We start from the raw sequence: 20557 nt of genomic DNA, 5'->3' as shown, positions 1-20557 counted from the left end.
TTGTTCCCCCTGCAAAAGGCTCTCAGGGGGTCTCAGAAGTCCCTGTCATGCCCAAGATCTGCAAGACATCTGTAAGAGTCCTGGGGAAGATCTGTGCACAAGTGCCTGGTTTGGACCTCCTTCATTCCTAAGCCCAGCTTGTTCTGTCACCTCCCCAGGTATTTCATTCCTGCTGAGGTATAGATGAGGGATTGCTGTAAATAGGATGTCCCAAATTAACTACCTTCTCCTTTCCCAGGATGCTCTTTCAGTGGAAACAGGATGGGAAGATGTGCACAAATCAAGGCCCAGGTATCTGGGTCTTCCACATGCCTTGCCAACCCCCACATACTGGCTTTGCTGTGCTGTTTTAGCCTCTGAGGTGGAGCAAGCGTGGGAACTGCTGTCCAGCTGACCTGGACATGAGCTGCTGCATGTATTCACCGCTCTTTGCTTTTCCTCCAGGAAGGATCTGGTTTTCTTGCCCCAGGAGGATGGAGGTCCTGCAGCTCCTGCGCCTGCTCCTCACTGCCTGCATGCTGGGCCTCTCCCAGACAGTAAACCCCTTTGTGGCCCAGCAGACACCCCCAGACCCTTGCTACGATGAGAATGGTGCTCCACGCCGCTGCATCCCTGAGTTTGTCAATGCTGCCTTCGGGAAGGAGGTGCAGGCCTCCAGCACATGCGGGAAGCCTCCGACACGGCACTGCAATGCCTCAGACCCCCGCAAAGCCCACCCGCCAGCCTACCTCACTGACCTCAACACTGCCTCCAACATGACGTGCTGGCGCTCGGAGACCCTGCACCACTCACCCCAGAATGTCACCCTCACCCTCTCCCTCGGCAAGAAGTTCGAGGTGGTGTATGTCAGTCTCCAGTTCTGCTCGCCCCGTCCCGAGTCCACCGCCATCTTCAAGTCCATGGATTATGGCAAGACATGGGTGCCATACCAGTACTACTCCTCTCAGTGCCGCAAGATCTATGGCAAGCCCAACAAAGCCACTGTCACCAAGCAGAACGAGCAGGAGGCCCTCTGCACCGATGGCCTCACTGACCTCTACCCCCTCACTGGGGGCCTCATTGCCTTCAGCACCCTCGATGGGCGGCCCTCTGCCCAAGACTTCGACAACAGCCCCGTGCTCCAGGACTGGGTGACAGCCACTGACATCCGGGTCATTTTCAGTCGCCCTCATCTCTTCCGTGATCTGGGGAGTCGCGACAATGAAGAGGAGGATGGAGGCACTGGCTCATCACCCTATTACTATGCAGTGGGTGAGCTGCAGGTTGGTGGGCGCTGCAAATGCAACGGGCACGCATCACGCTGCGTGAAGGACAAGGAGCAGAAGCTGGTGTGTGACTGCAAGCACAACACAGAAGGCCCTGAGTGTGACCGCTGTAAGCCCTTCCACTACGACCGCCCCTGGCAGCGGGCCAATGCCAGGGAGGCCAATGAGTGCCTCGGTAAGTGATTCCTCCCTCTCTGTATTCCCTGTCTCATTTTCTCCCTGCAGGCCATAACCCCAGAGATGAGTTGCAAAGGAAAGAAGTGACGGGATTGTGACAAACTTAAGAATTGTGCTTCTCTTGAGATGTTTTTCAAATTCCTGGTGCGCTTCCCTCTTTTGGAGGGCTGAGAAAGGCTCTGGCATCTGCTCTGTCTCTTCTTTGGGATATCTCCTCTGTAACTGCAGTGATTCAGTGACAAGCCAAAGCACCAAAACCCTCTGAAAAATTACTGTTTTTCAGCATGTCCGCACAGGCTGAGGAGGCATCAGCTGTGCTTGCAAAGGGGTGTTTCTCTTGGGTAGCAAACCAGTTGCCCCTGGACCAAGGGAAAAATCATGGAGGTTCCCCATTGAGATGTAGTTTGGGTCAGGGAGGAGGCAGTGTGGCTTAAAAAAAGCCAAGAGATTAAGGAAATATTTGGAATACCGTGTTTCAACATTTTATCATTCAAATTTGGTCTGGCACAGTGTTTTGCATGGCCATTTTAGCTTATCTGTTCTTTAAAAAGTTTATGTGAATTACAAATGTTGTAATCTAAATGAAACATTTCAAAAATATCAAAACGACATTGTTCAGTCACCACGCTTTGACATTTCTTTTTCTATGGGATTTTTGTGGAAGCTTTTGCCTTTTATCCTAATCTCTGATAGGTGGGGGGATGCCGGAGACTTATGAACTCCTGGGAGAGGTAAAAACAACCCCTTACCTCCTCCTGGACCAAAGCCCAGGTCCCAGAGGGTGGCACAAGGATGGAGACAGGGGAAGCCATACCGTTAATCAACCCATGAAAGGCTCAGTGGATGTGCCAGAGGTCAGAGGGACTTGTTAATATTTCTAATCRATGTCTTGTTGAGATCCCAGCTGTCAGCTTAAATATGTATGTTACATAAGATTTCTTCTAAGAATGGCCAGAAAGGCAGCTATTTCAAAAGAAGTGCTTGAGCTGGTATTTTAAAACACCATATGCCCTGTGGAAGTGTGTCAGCCCATTTGTTTTCCCCCTTGTCTCAGAAAGATAAGTTTTTGAGCAAAACTTGGAATGAAAAACAAATCCGCACCCCTGGTCGTTTCCAACTCCTCCAGTGGTCTATGTCCAGTGGAGATTAGCCTAGGAAGATTTCAGACTGGCAGATAGATGGGTCTAAAAGCACACTGAGGGGGCAGTGGTTGGGTGCATGTCCCACCTCATCTGCCTTGTCAAGGCTGCTGTCGTGATGGCCACCCTGCCCCAGATCAGCCTCTGCCTCTGGCTCTTATGCTTTGTTAAAACAGTGTGATTACAGCAGAACAACTCTGCTGGAGCTGGCATAGAGGGGACTCCTGCCTGATACTTTCAGAGAAGGAACTGGATTTGGGGAGAACTTTTGCAAACCTCCCATCCTTCCCATGGGGCCCGGACCCTAGCAAGAGCTGCTGCCACGGCTTGGGTGCCCTCAGACCAGGTGGCCGAGCTGAGCCAGCTGCATGGCTGAGCAGTCCTGCACGGGATTGGGAGCAAGGCCAGCACTCCCCAAGCATCCCTGTGGTGATCTGCATGCCCTCCCTGCCCCCAGCGAGGTCACCCCTTTGGCAGATGGGCCTGAAAAGATAAACGAGAGAGAAAAGAAAAACTGGGAGGAGGCAGGGGCGCAGAGCGGTCCCTTCAAGACACCCCTGACAAGCCCTGCACACAAAGGCCTGTAGCCGAGCTGCGTGTGAAAGTAGTTTTTCCTGTTGATTCGCTCGCCTTCTTTCTCCCTTTCCTCTCTCGGGCTTTGTGCCCTCTCTGAAGGGACCTGAAAGAGCTTCTCCATCACACGCCTCCAAAGGGCTTAGCGGCTGAAAGCTGGATTAGCTCTCGGAGCCTTCCCCTCTGTGCCTTTCAACAATGACATCTCCCCAGCCAGCATGAACAGACGCAGCAATTAGCACCAATTAAAAGGAGAGGGCCGCCCGGGAAGTTCCCTTTGCTCAGTCCAGGCTGTGGGTGTTTCCCTGACTCCATCCCCCTGCGAATGCAGCCCTGGACATGGCGCAGGGATCCATGCTGCTGGCCCAGCCTGGATCACTTTCAGATGAACCCGAACCCACCCATGGGAGCAGTGTGGGAGGGCCCTGGGTGTGAGGTGCCGTTGTGATGGAGACTCACATGGAGTAGTCGGCATCACATGGAGAGCTGAGGAGGAGGAGGCTGGACCCAGGAATCCTTGAAGCCTCATGGCAGTCCAGAGCTGATCCAAGGGGCAGAGTTACAGGGTAGTTTCCAGCACCCTGAGAGCTGCTTGAGATAGAGCTAAGGGTCTGCTGTAGCTTCTGACCATGTTGGGACTGTTGCTTCTTGCCTTGGTGCTCCAATGGTCAGGTCCTTCCCTTGCATAACTCAGAGCTGTCCTGCAAAGGGGATTATCCTTGCCTATTGCCCCCCCTCCCCCCACAAAGTCTCTAACTGCTCTGGGGTGATGATGAAGTAATGTCCTGTAACATGTCATGATACTGGGACAGCCATGCATGACTCTGGAGATGAGAACAAATAAACCAATCTGAGAAAACCCATCCCAGGTTTTCCTGGAATTTACACCAGAGGCTGAGCTGGCCCAAGGTGTCAGAGGAAGAGAGAGGACTCAGGGGGTGGCCACACATTTCAGGGTGGAGAGCCCACCAGAGCCCCTTTGGTTCTGCTTTAGTTATTTCACAAGATTTTCTGCTTTTTGCCTGTTCTTGGAAATGCAGAGGCGAAAAAATCAAAGATAAAATTTGAGCAGCAGTGTAGAGCATGACCATCATTTGGCCATCATAAGGTGGCCATGGTGTTCATGGGACGAGGTGGTCACCATACCACATTATTACAGGGGCAAATGTGACTTTGGAGTGCAGGCAGCGTTTGGGGGTGCTGCAGCCGGGATGTCAAGACTGGATTTGTCAGGTGGCATGCTGCAAGCTGAAGACAGTCATGCATCAGCAGTGTCCATCCACCATGTGGGCTGGCTGGAGTGCCATTGGCCCACTGGCACCACAGAACTCTCCTTGTGCCCTGAAAGGCCTGCTTGACTGGCAATGTGCTCGTCCTGCCAAAAACAGGACCCCACCTTGTACCCTCCAGGGCGCCTCTCTTCTCAACACAGTGCCAGGAGCTCCCAGGGCACTTCGCTGCCAAGGCTTTTCTTGTCCAGGCCTGTGGAAATAGGCCTGTCATTTGGGGTTCAGGTGGCTATTTCTGGCCTATTAAAACTAAAAAGCAGCTACCAGCTCAGCAGCCTTGTGCAAGGAGCAGCCCCATGGTGCTGAGCTGACTGAAAAGTTACCACTTCTGATCCTCCATTTGGGATAGGAGACCTGGGGATGGTCCCTGCCCAAAAGGAGAAGGCGTTCAAGGCATGGTGGAGAGGTGGAGAAGGAGCCTGGTGGCCAGCTTGCTGGTCCAGGGGAACCAAGCCAGATCAGGATGATGGGAGACGAGGGGAGGGGAGAGGCTGCCTGTCTTCAGGTGCATTGTTTTAGGTGGGTTTTCTTCATTTGCCAAACCCAGGTAGGACTATTTGTATTAAAAACTGCTTGAAACAGGGAAAAGAGAAGGGCACAGAATGAGAGAGGCTTTCTCCCCCCACACACACACCCTCTACTGCCATTGAGCCCCCAGTCTTTTAGCCTGGGACAGAGAAGAATAATCCCTGCAGAGGAGCCGATGGGAGCAGAATTGCCAAAATCCAGAGACCCCTGTGTGATGCATCAGCTTCATTCTCATAGACCTGTGCCTTCCCTTTCCCTGCTGCATCTGGGTGTGCCAAGATGGACTGACGAGGGGCCTGTCCCAGCTGTCATCCGTGCCTGGGGGAGGCAGGGCAATGCTTCCCCACAGCAGCAGCAGGTCTCTGCCTACGCACAAGGAGTTGCTTGGACTGGACTCCCACTGCCACAGTGAGACTGGTCATTGGGTCGGCAGGCTGTCCTTGAAAACACCCGGGGCTGGAGGGGAACAGATTAGTGCAGTGCAGCCACTGGAAGTAATTGATCCACTCCTTGGTAATTCTGGAGCTCTTGTTCCCATTGTTGCCACCACGGCTGGAGAGCCTTTCTGAACGCCATACAAAAGGGAAACCTTGCTCCAGCATGCAGAATCCGCTCCACAGAGCAAGAGGATAATACAAGGGGCTTGCTTTGATCCAGGGCTCTCCAGGGAAGTGGCTGCACTCTCTTATGAAGACCACGCTGGCCACAGTTCCCTCCACTTTGGGCTGGGTGGCAGAGTGGCTGGCGGGTCTATGGTGCTACAGCTGATCAATCCGTGACATTAGTACCCACAAATGCCACGTCCCAGGTTGGTGAAGGGGTTTGCAGGCACCTCTGTGCTTCACCCATCTCCTTTGCCCTCCCCTCCCTCCACATGTTTTCTTTCTTTTTTTATCTCAGTGACTTGGATGCAAAATTCTCTCAGAAAATGCCATTTTGAAACCAGTGAACTGGCCTGGGCTGTTTTACACTGGTGCAGCCTATGGTCAGATGAGAAGAGGATCCAAGCTGCCCATGGCCTACTGGCAATCACATCCGCAGGCACAGGATTAATGCCAAGAGGTGCAGAAGATCTGAGAGCTCAGTCTGTAGCTGGAATTGGGCCAAAGCACCCTTACAGCTTCAGCAAGTTAATTAGCCCCCTTCATCTTCTCCTGGCTGTCCTGGGTCAGCTGCTCATTCAACCCCTTTTGCAGCCTGTTTTCAGAGGCTGTGAGATGGCTCCCCATGAGCAACGACAAGGGAACCCAGCCTCTATGGAGGGGATTAATGCTCTGTCTGATGGTCCAGAATCCTTTTCTAGGGACAGGGCTGGGGAAGATCAGCCTTGTACCTCATGTTCCTGGCTGTCAGCTCTTGCCTCTCCCAGGCAGGCACTCAATTTTTCTTTTCTCCTGCTTTCTGGTATCAGAGGTAGGAGCCCTTGGCCCTTCTGTCCAGCATCTTCCCCGCGACCTTGGACCACATGTTCCTCTCTGTGAGAGTCCTCTGCACTGCTGGGGGAAAACAAACTAAGCAGTAATTAATGGGTGAGGAGGAAGGGACCACCCCAGAGAGGTGCCCAGCACAGAGTAGCCCATTGGTAGTGCCGGGGTGCTGCTGTCATCTCTTGTCCCAGGCTTGGCTGTGCCACCTTCCTGCAACCATGTGTGAATCACTCGCACCCTGCCTGCCCTGTGTCCTCTCCAGTGCAGCGGGTAGTGGGGCTGTCCTGCTTTGACGCAGGGGAAGCAAAGCCCTGCCGAAGGGCAGCAACAGAAAGGCACACAGGGAGGTAGTGTAAGATCATGTGACATGACCATGGCCGCACAGCCCCCAAACCCTCCAGGCTGTGGCTGCAGTGCTCTGAGGCAGGGCTTCTCCCTGCCCAACATGATGGATATGTTGTTAGGGTGAGAGAGGAAGGGGGTTTTCTGGTCTGGATTCCCCTTCCCTCAGGGTGGAGGTAACATCCCAACCGGGCACTCCTCCAGTGAAAGCAGGGGCGTAGCTCAAATCCACTGTGGGCTGGCAGCAGCAGCCAGTCTAAGGTTTCGCTGAGCCTGTTCCATTAACTAATTATTCCCAGGGAACTTGTCAGCACGGCAAGCCCCCTTGCATCCCATGCCCAAGCAGGCTTCATGGTCCCCAGAGGCACAGCGGGTGCCTCCTGCCCCCAAGGGCCTCACCCTGCTATGCGATGCTGGCTGGGTACATCACTGCCCATCCTGCACCCGCTCTGGCTCTGTCACACATGTGCCAAGGGCTCCTGCCCCAAGCGCACTTGTGCCCTGATACCCCAGGCTCTTCCACCTCTGCGAAGAGGAAACATTTCCCTTGTGCCCACTGTCATCTGCATTTTCTCAAGCCCAGGCTTGACATTTGCTCTTGTAGGGTACCAGCCTCACCTGTGCCTGGGTGCCTTGGGGCTGAATCCAGAGCTGTAGGGTCAGGTCACCCAGCAAGGGAGAAGGGTTGTGCGGCAGTCTTGCTGCAGGGCAAGGGGGAGGCTGCGGCCTGGTCAGGGGTTCAAAAACCATCAAAAAGGGTAAAGAAGGTTGCTCCATTGCAAGGTGTCGATGTTTAATTAGTCTATTATTGCAAAATATTAGATCTTGTGATTGTTTAATTGATCATATGATTGTTTAATTGGGCATACTGTACAAGGGCAGAAGCAAGCTACCACGTAATTAGCCCCAAACTGTGCAATTAAATTCTTATTAATACCCCAAACAGCAGGGAACATTCAAGCCTTTAATTAGTGATTAACAGGAGACAGACAGAGCTTGCAACCAAGTCAGCTCTGAGGAACAGTACAAACATTTAGCCCGGTACAAGGGGGGACCCGTCTGCTCTGATTAGCACTAGATGACTGCTTCAGGGGAAATAAGGAGAGAGTCACATGTATTCATGTAACCCTGTCCCAGAGATGGGGACAGCCACCATCCCAGTGAAGAGCTGTGAGGGAAAACCCAGCCAGATCTCCCAAGCTGGAGGAAATGCTGGGCTGCGGCAGGCTTTGCGTTCCTGCCTTCAGGGCCTTGCTGTGCTGCCTAGCATGGGGCACACACGCTTGGGGAGCCTCCACTTCTGACCTAGCATTTCTCAGTTAGTCTCCTGACTGTGTCCCTCCTGGCCTGTGAGCTCAACATCTGCAGCAACCTGGGGGCCGAATACCCTGGCCTTCCCTTCTGACTCTGGGGCAGTGCAAAGGAGGGAGCTTGCTGGCACTGAGCCCTTCCAGCATCATCTATTTGTCCCCTGTATTAGATGAGGTCCCTGCAATAGTGTATGCCACCCACGTGACCTTGAAGTCTCTTGTTGGCCTCACCAGCCTCATTGTGCTCCCTCATTTGTGCCCCTGCTGAGGGGCACAAAGTGGTCATTTGGAGGAGGACCTGCAGCCCATGTTAGCCTTGTCCTCACTGCCTGCTCTGTCCTCTGGGTGCTGAGACCCTGGTGGCAGCTCCGGTCTATCCATGCAGCAAGGACATGGTGCTGCCTGCAACCAGAACCAGGTCAGCATACCACTGCATTGCAGCTGGGCCCTGGCCTGCTCCTAGTTAGACACTTTCTGCAAGGTTATCTGAGTCACAGGATATCTGTGGCCTTCCTCCACCTTCAGAAGCTTTGCTCTTCCTCCCAGGTCTTGTCTGTTTAGCAGGTGCAAGTAGGAGGTCTGTCCCAATGCCAGCTCCTACCCCAGCACAAGGTATGCCATGCAGGTTAATGTGAGTGTGAACTCTGGCAGGGATCAGACTCAAATCCCTTTTTGGCTCCCCGTAAATCATTTCCCAGTGATGGGGGAACTGACACCCAGTCCATACCAGGAGCAACAAGCAAGAAAGGGCAGCATCTCTGCCACAGCCGGAAGGAAAGATGCTGAGAAGTGAAAGGAAGTTGCTAGACATTTCTCACCAAAGCTTGGCTCCTGAGCTGGGGTATGAGGTTTTGCCAGCAGGTTCCCAGGCTCTCACAGCTGGGGAAAGGCGGGCTCTTGTGGGCTGAGGACATGCCAGCAAGGTGGTCAGAAGTGCCTCCAGGCAAGGCTGGACCAAGGGACCCAGGCAGTGAGCCAGTCCCCTAGGGTAGGGGCCTGTGATGCCGCTTCTCCCTCTGCATCCCTGGTGCAAAAAGGCCAGGCCAGTTATTCTCTTACCAGTTAAACTGGAGGCAGAGGGACCCACAACGAGACTGGTGAATTATTTACATGACCTTTCTCCTCCCCTGCTCCTCACATCCCCTCTCAGCTTTGATTCCCTCTTCTTCCCAAGAGGATGCAAGTGGGTTTTCCTTTCCCAAGGGCAGCTGAGCAGAAACCCTGGCCTTGCGCTCTGGCAGTGCTAAGCCATGCGCTTCTGGCCTTGGAAACCTGCCTCAGAGAGTGATGCCAGGTATCATTCCCGTGTGTCCGGTTAGTGGGTTGCTGCTGAAGCAGGGCAGCTTTCCAGCTGCTCCAGGACACTTGCCTGCAGGCACTTCCCAGAATGAGAAAACCCCAGGGTGTTAGCAAGAGATGGGCACCTGAAGGGTGAAGCTCACTCAGAGCTTCGCTTCCTTGCACCTTGATAGTCCCAGCTGTCTTCTTGTGCAGCGGTTTCTCCTGGGGTAGCTCCAGGGATGCACAGGGATTCCCAGGAAGATGACAAAGCTGGCTTTTCAAGATGTCCGAACTGGCCTTTCACTATCATGGGAAGCAAAGGAAGAATTAGGGCCCTCTATATCCAAAAATTGCCCCTCTGCAGCAGTTGTATGTAACCTCCTTTATTCAGGAACATGGAGGCACACTAATTACACCAGCTTTCTTGTCCCCATCCTCTTAGCCGTATAAGGCAAGAGCAGCCTCTCTTTTGAAATACTTTGCCACATCTCTCCAGGTCCCCAGCAAAACCTGCGAGTGCAGCAGCATCACCACTCAGTCGTGTCAGGGCACCAGCAATATTTGATGCTTTTTCTTCAAGTGCCACATCCTGGATTCTAGCCGTGTTGTGAGAATTTGCCCTGAGAGTTTCTCTTTCTCACAGGCACCGAGAAAAAGTGAGCTTTAAAGGTGCAAACCCCAGAAGGCACCCACCACCGTGCCAAACTTGTTATTCTTATGCGTACCATGTGATTTTTTACACTAATCTCATAACTCAGGGGAGCTTTGGGGGAGCTGAGGTTTGAGTATGTGGTGTTAGTAGTACCAGGGCTCCTAACCAGCATTCACTAACTTCTTTAAACCTCTAGAAAGGCTCTTTTGGGTTTGAGGCTTGCTCCAGGAAGAAGGCTGACCTGCTTTCTTCCCACACCGTAAAAGGGGGTCTCCAGCCTCAGAGGCGAGGCTGGAAAGCCAAAGTGCGCGAGGGGCCTGGGTGCAAGGCAGCCAGCTGCCGTTTGATCTGCGGCGAGTTGAAGCTCCCACCTTCCTCCTGGCGGTGCTGCCAGGGCTGACGCAGGGAACAGGGAGGGAGGGCGGCGGGGGAAATTTCACACAAACGACAAGCAGGCCCAGCAGTTAAATCTGGGGCTGACATGTTAATGAATTTCACAGTATGCCTGGAAAAACTCTTACCCAGCCTCAATTTACCAGAGCTGGGAGGGCAGGGAAGGGGGGGACTGGGGGAGGGTGCCGCATTTAGCCAAAGGAAATCTTGTTCCCATTATCTTTTTGTGAGAGTGTTAAACAGGAACTGGCAGTGCTTTTCCTTTTTATCTCGCACACGTGGAATTGAAGGGAGGAGTGTCTTATTGGTTCCTGTGGCTAGTAAAAAAAATAAAAAGTGTGTGCATGTGTGTGTGCATGTGTGTGAATGTGCAAGCATCTGTGTGTGTGCATGATCATATGCATGCATGTATATGTGCATGCATGGTTTTGTGTGCATTCATATGTGAGCGTCTGTATGAATGTACGTGTTTGTGCATGTGTGCACATTTGTCTGCGTGTATGCATGTGCACATGAGCATGTGCGTGCATGTGCACATTTGTGTGTGCACAGAGCCTATGTGCACATCTATGTGAGGGTGCATGTGCACATTTGTGTGTGTGCACCTATGTTTGTGCATGTACATGCATGTGTCTCTTCTCTATATGGGGCTCTGCCTGTGTGCGTGCACATGCAGTCAGGTTAGAGCCTTAAACAAAACAAGTTTTGGGGCTCTGTTGCTGCCCAGCTCCCTGCTGGCAGTCCAGCACCCCGACTGCTACTGGCACTGCTCTCCCTCCGCGTCGAGGTTGGCACCAAGCAGGGCAGCCAGGGCTCTGCCTTCACAGCCCCTACAACCAGCACAAGGCGGGTGGTCTGCCAAAAGGGCAGGCCAGGGTCTGTCATTGAAACAGGCTGCTGGGGAAGGAGGGGGCAGGAAACTACAAAGGCAGCAAATGGCTCACTTCCCTCTTCGCTTCAACAACCAAATCCCAGCAAACCCAAACCAGGACCCAGCATGGTTTGGTTGTGCTGCTACAGGGGTTTGGGAGGGGGGGGAAGGCTTTGGGTCGCTGCATCATGAATGGCTGGTGTCCAAAAAGGGGGGGGGGGGAGGCTAGAGACTGTCAGGTGCCTCAGTCCCTAGGGATGCTGGCCCAGGGCTGGACCACAGTGCTTGGAGGCCTCCAGTCCCTTCCCGCATCTGCCACCTCCTCGGTTGCAGTCACGTCTGCCAGCAGCTCTGGCACTGGGAGTGAGGTGTGGGGGAGCAGGAGCTCAAATCCCTGAGGATGGCTGTGGGCAGAGCATCAGGAAACACTTCCATTGCTGCTCCTTGCCAAGAGGTGGACCAAAGCCTGAGTTGCCAGTGCAGCAAAGTGTGGGGGAGCAGGTGGGCTGGAGCTGCAGGCATCAGTGGTCTCATCAGTAGTCCTTTTGATAGCAGCCCATCCAGGATGCAGCTCGGTGCCCTCCTCCACACGCCCTGGCAGGCCCAGCCACCTCTTTTGGGCAGCACTGTGCTGTGGTGGCTGCCATCTGTTGGAGACAGTGGGGAGGAGGTGGCAGCAGGATGGCAGGTGCCCAGCTGGCGCTGCTGGCATTTCCCCTCAGCGTCTCACTGGAGCCATTCGTTCTGCACTTGTTTCTGATTTATGGCAGAGCAGCCCCCCCCTACCTTCCAGGTGCCCCCCGGCCCCACTCCCCACACATGCCCTTTCTTCTCTGCACTGACCTCCCCTGCACCCGGCCCCATGGGGGGCTGCGGATATTGCACATCTGGACAGCACATTGGAGCCGGCTGCACGGTGCCCTCCCTGGCTCTGCTCCGTTACCAGGAGGAATCCTGCAGCTGAGCTGGGAGAACCCATGGGGCAGCAGACAGCCCTGCCCCCTCCACCCCCCTGCAGCAGCGTGAGGACCTAGGCAACCCCTGTGCCCTGCTTTCAGGCTCCATCATTTCTGCCTGTTGACTTGGCCCTACCATCATCTCCTCTCCATTTCCTCAAGGAATATTTTCTCCTCCCTCACAGTGGAAAGAGCCTTCTACCACACACAGCTCCTGCCTGAAGCCCATTTACAGGGTGCACGCTAAGGGCCAGCACAGGGTCCTGCCAGGCTTGGGGTCATTCGTGTTGCCTGATACTCCTGTTCTGGACCATGCCTGTAAGCTTCCAATGCAAGACAGAGGGAGGGATCGCATGAATGAAGTGGGGGCAAGCACAGGGAGCAGTGTCCAAGTGCCCAGGTTGAAGGCCCAGGTGGACTTTTTGCTTGTCTGAACTGCATGGGTTCTTCTCACTGATCCCTGGCCCAGGCACTGGCACCACCATCATTTGAAGCTTGCGCATCTCACAGGACTTCCCGCCTGGAGGCTGGACTGCTCTCAGACAGTGCTGACATAGTGAACATCTTGATGGATAACTGGTCCCTTTGGATAAAAGCCATGAAAGGCATTTCTGTGTGGATGGAAGGGGCTAAGCAGAAGGGTCAGCACCTGCAGGGACACCTGTCTTTTGGCAGCAGTGCAGAGGAGCCCCAATACGAGGCATGGAGAGTCCTAGGGCATGGCCAGGGCAAGCGATCTGCCTGTGTGGCCCAGGACTGTGCAGTGGGCTGGGACCATCTCTCAGCATACAAGACAAGGGCACTTCAGCTGCTCCCCTGCCTTGTCCCCGCCTCACCCTCTCCCCTTCCCTTGCAGCCTGCAACTGCAACCTGCACGCCAGGCGCTGCCGTTTCAACATGGAGCTCTACAAGCTCTCAGGCAGGAAGAGCGGAGGAGTTTGCCTCAACTGCCGGCATAATACTGCAGGGCGGCATTGCCATTACTGCAAGGAGGGCTTCTACCGGGACCTGAGCAAGTCCATCACTGATCGCAAGGCCTGCAAAGGTAAGGTGGGGAGGTCTTCATGTGGACAGCACAAATAACATGGTCTCTCGGGGTCTCCCTCCTCTTTCCTTGCATTTCCCCCACCCAATCCCCCTGCTCTACTCAGAGTACAGCTGCTCCTTGCAACAGCTGTGGGTCACCTTGAACCTTTCCCAACTCAGCCTTTCTCTGCCTCCCCAAGGGAGGCAGCCAGGGAGATCTCTTTTGAGCTCAGTATCTCTGCAGGCTCCCAAAGCCCTGAGAGGTGGTGAGAACAACCCAAGGGAAGCAAACCAAATGGCAGGTTCCTGGGAGTACCTTCCACAAAGGGAGACACTGTTAGGGCTGTCTTGTTGCCTTGCAAAGACAGGGAGGATCTGAATGTGCATTTCCACTATGACCATGGTTTTGGTCTCTGGAAGTCAGTATTTGGAGAGCTGCTGGACTGGGCAGGTGTTGGAAAAGGGTATCACTAAACTCTCTGGAAAACAGTCTTGAGAGTCTTGGCTGTAGACACTCTCAGAAGTGTTTAGACTGCTTCACAAAATGATTTGCAATGGATTCCTTTTCATCGGAGGGCTGGAGTGTAGCTTACAGTGATTTCCATCTCCCTGCTGTGCTGTGATACAGGACACCAGGGCAATGTTTTTAACTATAGGCTGACTCTTTGGGCCTGTTTTTGCAGGGATGCTGATGCACAGGCAGGGTGGCTTGTCCTGTGAGTCAATGAAGAGCCACACTGGCCCTTAGGCAGCAAGCTGCAACCTGACCTCACAAGGCCTATGGCCTGTGAACAGAACCTCTCCTCTCCCTCCTTTTAGCTCTTGGCATAGTCCATCTGACCTGCATTCCCTCCCCTGTTCAGCCTCCTCTATGGAGCCTCTTTCCTCTGTGGAGCATCCAAACAACAGTTTCACCAAAATAGTTTAGCTAACAGAACAGCTTGACCATCTCCAAGGACCAACATTATCCAAGCTGAAATGCTGACCCGCTGAAGTGAAAGGGAGGTTTGCTGCAGACTTCTCCGAAGCCAGGAATTCACCCCTGATCCCTTTTTTCCAGCTTAGATTGCAAGTATCTCCCGGAAGGGAGTGCAGCTTCCTCTCTGGCAAGTAGTGCAGTGTCATGATGATAACAGCGGAAGCAAATGAATGGAGCATCCAGCTAAACCGCATGGCTGATCCTCAACAACTGGGGAGAAATGGCTGATGCAAGGCACCTTATCTGCATGTGCTGAAGAAGTAGTTGGGATCATATTGGCCTTTTCTTGCTTTGCCTCAAATAATTGAACACTTTTCAAGCAGAGGAGCTGGTGACACATGCCCTATGTGCACTGAGCTTCTTTGCGAGTGGGCTCTGAAGACAGATGCTAATGCCATTCTCCTCCCAGCTACCAATTCTTAAAGCAGATTTCCCTCATATGGGGTCAGATTTGCTGTCTGTCTCTTTTCCTTTGAGAAACATGCTTCCAAAGGCCAGGTTGCTTACTTCGTACTTCCAGCCTCTTTTTTCAAGCACAGCGGAATAGAGCGCTGAGCCCAAGCAGTTTCAATGCCCTGACGTTCACTGCAGGAAGAGCTCCCTCTGTCTCTCCCCACCACCAGAGGAGACACCAGATGGGAAAAGCTAACTCACCACCTCAAAGACTGGCTGCTGGGAGGTGGGGAGCAGCTCTCATTAACTGGTCTTGATCTGTGCACCTGACTGTGGCAGTGACACAGCTGCACTGCAACCGCCCAGGGTCCTCTGTGCCCCAGGCGCTTGGAGGAACCAGGGCAGGCCGTGAGGGCACAAACATCAGACTGCTTGCTTTGCTTAGGGGTGCTGCTGTGATACCATGATGCCAGCACCAGGGAAAAAAGTGTTTATGTAGGGCCTGCAGTGACTGCTGAAGCTGGTTTAGGACAGTTAACTTTGCGGCCATAAAACAAGTCTGGAGTTGAAGTATTTGGCTTGCAGGTATCCTCTCTCTAGTGTATTAGTGTCATTTCTAAGTACATCTCATTTGGGTCCAGGATGTGTCCTGGGCTGTGAATAGGCAAAATCCCTTCATTGCCCTTAGTGTATGATCCACCCCTCCTCCTCCCCATCCTTGTTCTCTTGAGGATGTTTGAGAGAACGAAGTGAAGGGTGAGGAGAGCCTTCACAGTTTTAACAAGCATCCCATAAAGTGCAATGCAGCAGCAGGAGTGTGGCTGAACAGGCGCTGGCAGGGAGAGCCAAGGCCTGCCTACAGTCAGCTAGTCAGCAATGAGCTAATCATTTTTAGTAACCCAAGCAGCCGACTTGGCAGGCTCCACCCCTCACCTCCCCAGCCTGCATCCCCTCCTCAGCCCAGGGGCATCAAGCACTGCTTCCCAGCACTCATGGCCATGGCAGCCCCTATGGCTGTGTCCAGGCTCCCATTGATGGGCCTTGCCCCAGATGGCAGTCAGGTCCCAAACTTATGGTAGGCACCATCATCCTTGGGTTGACATTGGGAGACACTGGGAGAGGAAGAAGAGGATGTATCCAGAGTGGGGATGGTGGGTGGGCTTATATCATAGCAGCCTGTGGCTGTGTCCTGTTCGTAGGAGGGGCTAGCAAGGGGTTCTGAGGGTCCCCATCGTGGCTTGCTCCCCACAGTTGCTGTGCTGTCTCTAGCCGATAGCAGCCCATTTTACCAGAGATTCAGCTGTTGCACAAAACAAGGCTGAGTGGTGACTTGGGAGGGACCCCTCTGAGAGGGCATTGGGCTGAGGAGACATGAAGAGAGGAGAAAGCCCTTCTTTTTGTTTAGTGGAGACAGCACAAAGCACCTCCCTGTGGCGTCTCCAGCCCTCTTTGGAGCATCTGCCGTTTATGGAAGCAATGGGACTGCTCAGACCTAGGGGTCCTGGCACTGACTCTGAAGCTGTGTGTGCCAGGATCAACCCTCCTGTCAGCTGTGGGCACAGATGCATGACCATGGTTCAGAGCCTGGTGTGGGAAGTAATGCCAGTAGCCCCCAGATCTTGCTGCAGCACAAGCAAACAGGGACAGCTGGAGCGAAAGTGTCTTTTCCTTGACGATTTTCTGCCCATTGCCACTAATCAGCAGGAACTGTGCTCAGCGCACCCTGTCTCTGAGGGTATTTCCCATCACCGGGTGCTCCAGCCAGCTATCTGCACTACTCTGACCTGGCATGTTCCCCACTGAAAAGGACTCCCTCCACATTGCAGCCCAGCACAAAAGTAGCAGGGCAGGCCGCAAAGTTGTCAGCTTGCACTTTCTCGAAAAAGCCCTGAGTCATTTCCTCTGGAGGGGCAGGGAGGGGATTTGCAAGAACTGGAGCTGCAGTGAAATCTCCCCCCTGCAACTCCTTCCTCCCTCCTCCCCTCTGTCTAACACACATGCATGCACACCTCCCAACCTTGCCATTCACAATTCAGTGCTGGGAGCCTGCTGACGGTGCTTTACTCCTGCTCTCACGTCACCTTTTGCAAATCTCCCATGGCTGCTTTCAGACGGTGAGCAGGGCAGGCAGGCCCCAGGCAGAGCTGGCTTCAGTGGCCTCAGCTTGGGAAGCAGAGACTCCTCAGGCAGTGGGGGCTCACAGGCAGTGGGGGCTCACCCCACAGGTGTTAGGGCTCATGGGGTGCTGGGGGCTTCTTTGTATCTCCCACACCTCTGTGAGTGCAGGGAGTCCCAAGCCAGGTTTGGAGCCCACTGCCTCTGCCTCACCTGGCTGATCATCCTCTGTGGGTAGAGCAGGATCCCCCATGCCTAAATGAGAGGTTTCTACCTCCCTTTGGGTCACTGGCTCCTTCCATCTTTGCTACAAAAATTATCTGATAAAATCCCAAGTAAACTGGAAGCCTTGAGGGCTTTTGCCTCCCACTTGGACCCTGGGGTCACCAAAACTGCCTCTCTTCCAGGCACTGAGGTCCCTGTTCCTGTTTCAGCTAGGGAGAGACCACTGACAAAAAAAAAGGGGGGGGGGGGAAAAAGCAGGATTTGACTAAATGCTGGAAACAGGAAGGCAGCAACTGCATACGGCCCAGCCTCAATGTTTGGGTCTCAGAGCTGGGTACAGATTTGTGGGAGGACTTTTCCTCCCTCAGTTTGTGCACAGCCCCCTTGGAGAGGCTCTCGTAACCAGGAGCAGCAGGAATGGCAGCCATTGGTACCCTGCCTGTGTTCTTTGCTTGGGATCGGATTGCCTTCATTGCTGAAGTCCTGTTTATCTGACAGCACACACCAGCCCGCAGGAGTTGCAAGAAACCCTTCAGGCATGAAGATACTCGCAGTGTGTGCGTGTGTGTGTGAGGACTCAGAGTACCCAGTGGATTTATTTCCACATGCTGCTAAGCCGTGGGAGGGGTTCAGCATATTTCCTATGCTGGCTGTGGTTCAGGTATCTTTATTTTCAGGGCTAAGGCTGGAAAAAATGGAGAGGCCTTGGCCTCCTCCAGCGAAGCACACCATGGTTTTGCCTGCCTAATCCATACAGCAATAGCAGCAGCCTGAAGTCTGTCAGGGCAAGTTCAGCTCTGACATCCTCAAAAGGGGGTAATTGCAGAGTATTAGGGCAATAGAAAGCAACTCCATTTAGAGGCAGTTCTACCATCATTTACAGTTAAACCACAGACCCTAATGTTCAGAGACAGGGGCTGAGCACATCCTTTCACTCCTCTGGGCAGATCATGGAGGGAGCTGGGATGCAAAGCACCCCGAGGTGCTCAGGAGCAGAGGGGAACGGGTGGGAACTGTCCTGTAGGGGCTGATACCACTTTGCTCCCAGGTCCCCCAAGGTTTGCATCCACTTGTTCAGCCTTGGCAGAAGCAGCAGGCATCCCAGTGAGGTGAGGGAGCAGAAGGAGCCTACAAACACAGCTTGCAGGTGCTGCCGTGTCCTTACAATAATGAAGGGCACATTGTTCTTGGAAGAGAGCAAATACCCTGGCATCCACTCTGCCAGGAGAAATGCCAATGTGCAATTCCACAGGCTCAGGCAAAGAGAAGGACTTGGGTACTTTAGCAGGTCCCCCCCCCTTGCAGAAAAACCTTCCCACCTGCTAGTCTGCACACCAAGCCAGAGGCAGCTTTCTGCCAGCCCGGTCTGCGGTTGCTGGTTCCTGAGGGCTGGCAGAATTTGCAAAGGATTTTGAAATGCTGCAAGGTTCAGCCCAGCCAGATGAACATGTGCACGAAGCCCGTCTCCTGCTATGGTGCATATGTTGAGGAGGATCTTGCAATAAAGGCAGTACCTTGGGTCTTAGGAGCCAGTGCCTGGCTCCGTCTCAGGGAATCGAAGGAATAAAATCCTTCGATGCTTCTGTTCCTTTGATCATCCTTCCCTTCATAAAACAGAGTATTTGTCCTTGTTTCTTGTACATATATAGCAGTGGATCCATTTAGATTGGGAGCCAGTTGGTTCAAAACTTGTCTCCTCCTAGGAGTCTGGATGCCCAGTGCAATGAATGGGCTCTGGAGCTGCTGAAAGGAAAAGCTAAAGTGGTACCACGGTGTCAGAGTTGCGGCGTTGCATGCTAGCTGTCTCGCTGGGCACTTGGGGATCCTCCCAGCTCAGCCATGAAAACGCCAAGTGGGACTCTACTGAGTCCCAGGTCTGTGCTGAGACATCACTATACAGGGAGCACTCTGACAGGAAGGTTTGCCAATGGGAGTTTGAGAACTGTAGCTGTGCTTCACTCCAGTGTGCGATCAACCCCACACACTAGGCCTGGGGGCCGTGCCGTGTTGTATTTAACCCATGCGAGCCTGGTGAGAGAGCTGCAGATTTGTTTCTAGGCCTAACATCAGCCAAAGTTTCTGATATTTGTCAGGACCATGAAATGAAGGAAATACAGTTCTACTTAGGTTGACAAGATGCAGAGTCAATCCACGCTGTGGTATTTTGATACTCTTTGGAAATTTCCTGATGGCAAAAGTTGCATTGCAGCAAGCGTGAAGAAGAGTGGGGACTGAAATGCTGCCCAGTAAATACACAGAGATGTGATGGTTTGTTTTTTCCAACAATGTATCAATAACCTAAAGAACAGAATATCTACATTCCTGCAAGAAAAAAGAAAAGAAAAATCAGGCCTTGACAGCAAATCTAAAAAGCATGTGTGGAGCAAGCTGCTGTGAACTGACAGCTGCAATGAGGCCATTACTGGCAGCTGCAGGCTTTGAACGAAGGTCTTCATGTGTATCACAGCATTAATGCAGGGCAGAAGCTGAGCAGCCCAACAAAGGGAAATGTTACAGGCTTTAGGAATGAAGCTTGTTTCATATTCAGGACTTGACAAACTAGTCCAGAGGCCAGTAACTATTACACTTTATTTAAACAAATCATGTTATTAAATAACATTCCAAACATGGTCTTTGCTAGGACTCAGTGTCTGTCCAGACCTAGAAGATAGGTACATAAATATTCCACAAACCCACATATCTCCATGGCACCTGAGCAGAGTCCTCAGCCACCTGCCAGTGACCAAAGAGGGCTTGAGGCTATCAACTCCAGCGCTCTGTCGGCCAGCAGACAGCATCAGGACTGGACTCTGTAACACAGAAAAGCTGGGAGGATGGAAAACACAGAACAACCTACAAGATTAATTCAATGGTGGTAATTGAAAAGTCAAATAAAGAATGGCTGTGCATTAATCCCTGTAATTTAAACAAAGCTGTAAAACGTGAGCTTTCTCCAATGAAAACTGGTGAAGCAGTAGCAGCTAAGCCTTAAGAAGCAAAAATACCCTCAAATTAGGTGCAAGACATGCTTTCTGGCAAGTAAAACTCGATGAGTTAAGCTCCAAGCTAGTGACTTAATCCACCAATCAAGCACTGAGGGCCAGATCCCGGCAATTCGCGGGACTACAAACAGCGCGGCTTGGTGTGTGGGCAGAGGTGTGTGAAGACGTGCTGTGGCTCCCTGCGTTTGCAGCACCGTGGTGCTCAGGACAGGACCCCAGACAGGCAGCGCCAAAGAGCAGGCAGGGGCCACTGCAGATGCCTCCGAGCAGCCTGGCAGCCCTCCTATCTGTGGGCCCAGGCAGCGGCAAGCAATGGCAGGACAAAGACAAGCATATAAAGGGCTTATGCTGCTTGTGCTGATTGGGTATGCCCCTTGCAGAGGTCATGCAACCAGACCTGTTGGAAATGGTTGTGCCTGACAGTGGAATCTATCCCGTTAAATGCACTGAGTGCTGTTTGGACTGGTTCTTGCCCTCAGGTACTGGAAAGGGTGATCAATCTTTGTGGAACTACAAGGCAATTAAATTATAGTGGGGTTAGGGATCCTAAAGAGCACAGTGAAAGCTAGAGGCTGGTCTCACAGAGACCAAGCTATCTACAGAAGAAATCTGAT

The 20557-nt window shown here is 53.0% G+C and overlaps 1 protein-coding gene across 1 annotated transcript in view; it reads left to right on the top strand.

Moving 5' to 3' along the window:
• The first annotated feature begins 473 nt into the window (after window positions 1–473).
• The window catches only part of NTN3 (netrin 3), a 39559-nt gene continuing 19475 nt past the window's right edge, over window positions 474–20557 (top strand). Inside the window, exons 1-2 of the mRNA XM_026071632.1 lie at window positions 474–1440; window positions 13060–13248. Of these exons, the coding sequence (XP_025927417.1) occupies window positions 474–1440; window positions 13060–13248 (1156 nt within the window). The remainder of the gene's footprint in view (window positions 1441–13059; window positions 13249–20557) is intronic.

The sequence above is a fragment of the Apteryx rowi genome, unplaced genomic scaffold (genome assembly GCF_003343035.1).
Source record: "Apteryx rowi isolate R43461 unplaced genomic scaffold, aptRow1 scaffold_329, whole genome shotgun sequence".
Classification (NCBI taxonomy): Eukaryota; Metazoa; Chordata; class Aves; order Apterygiformes; family Apterygidae; genus Apteryx; species Apteryx rowi.
Note: the sequence above shows the minus strand (reverse complement) of the source record. Positions and strands in the feature narration are given on the sequence as shown.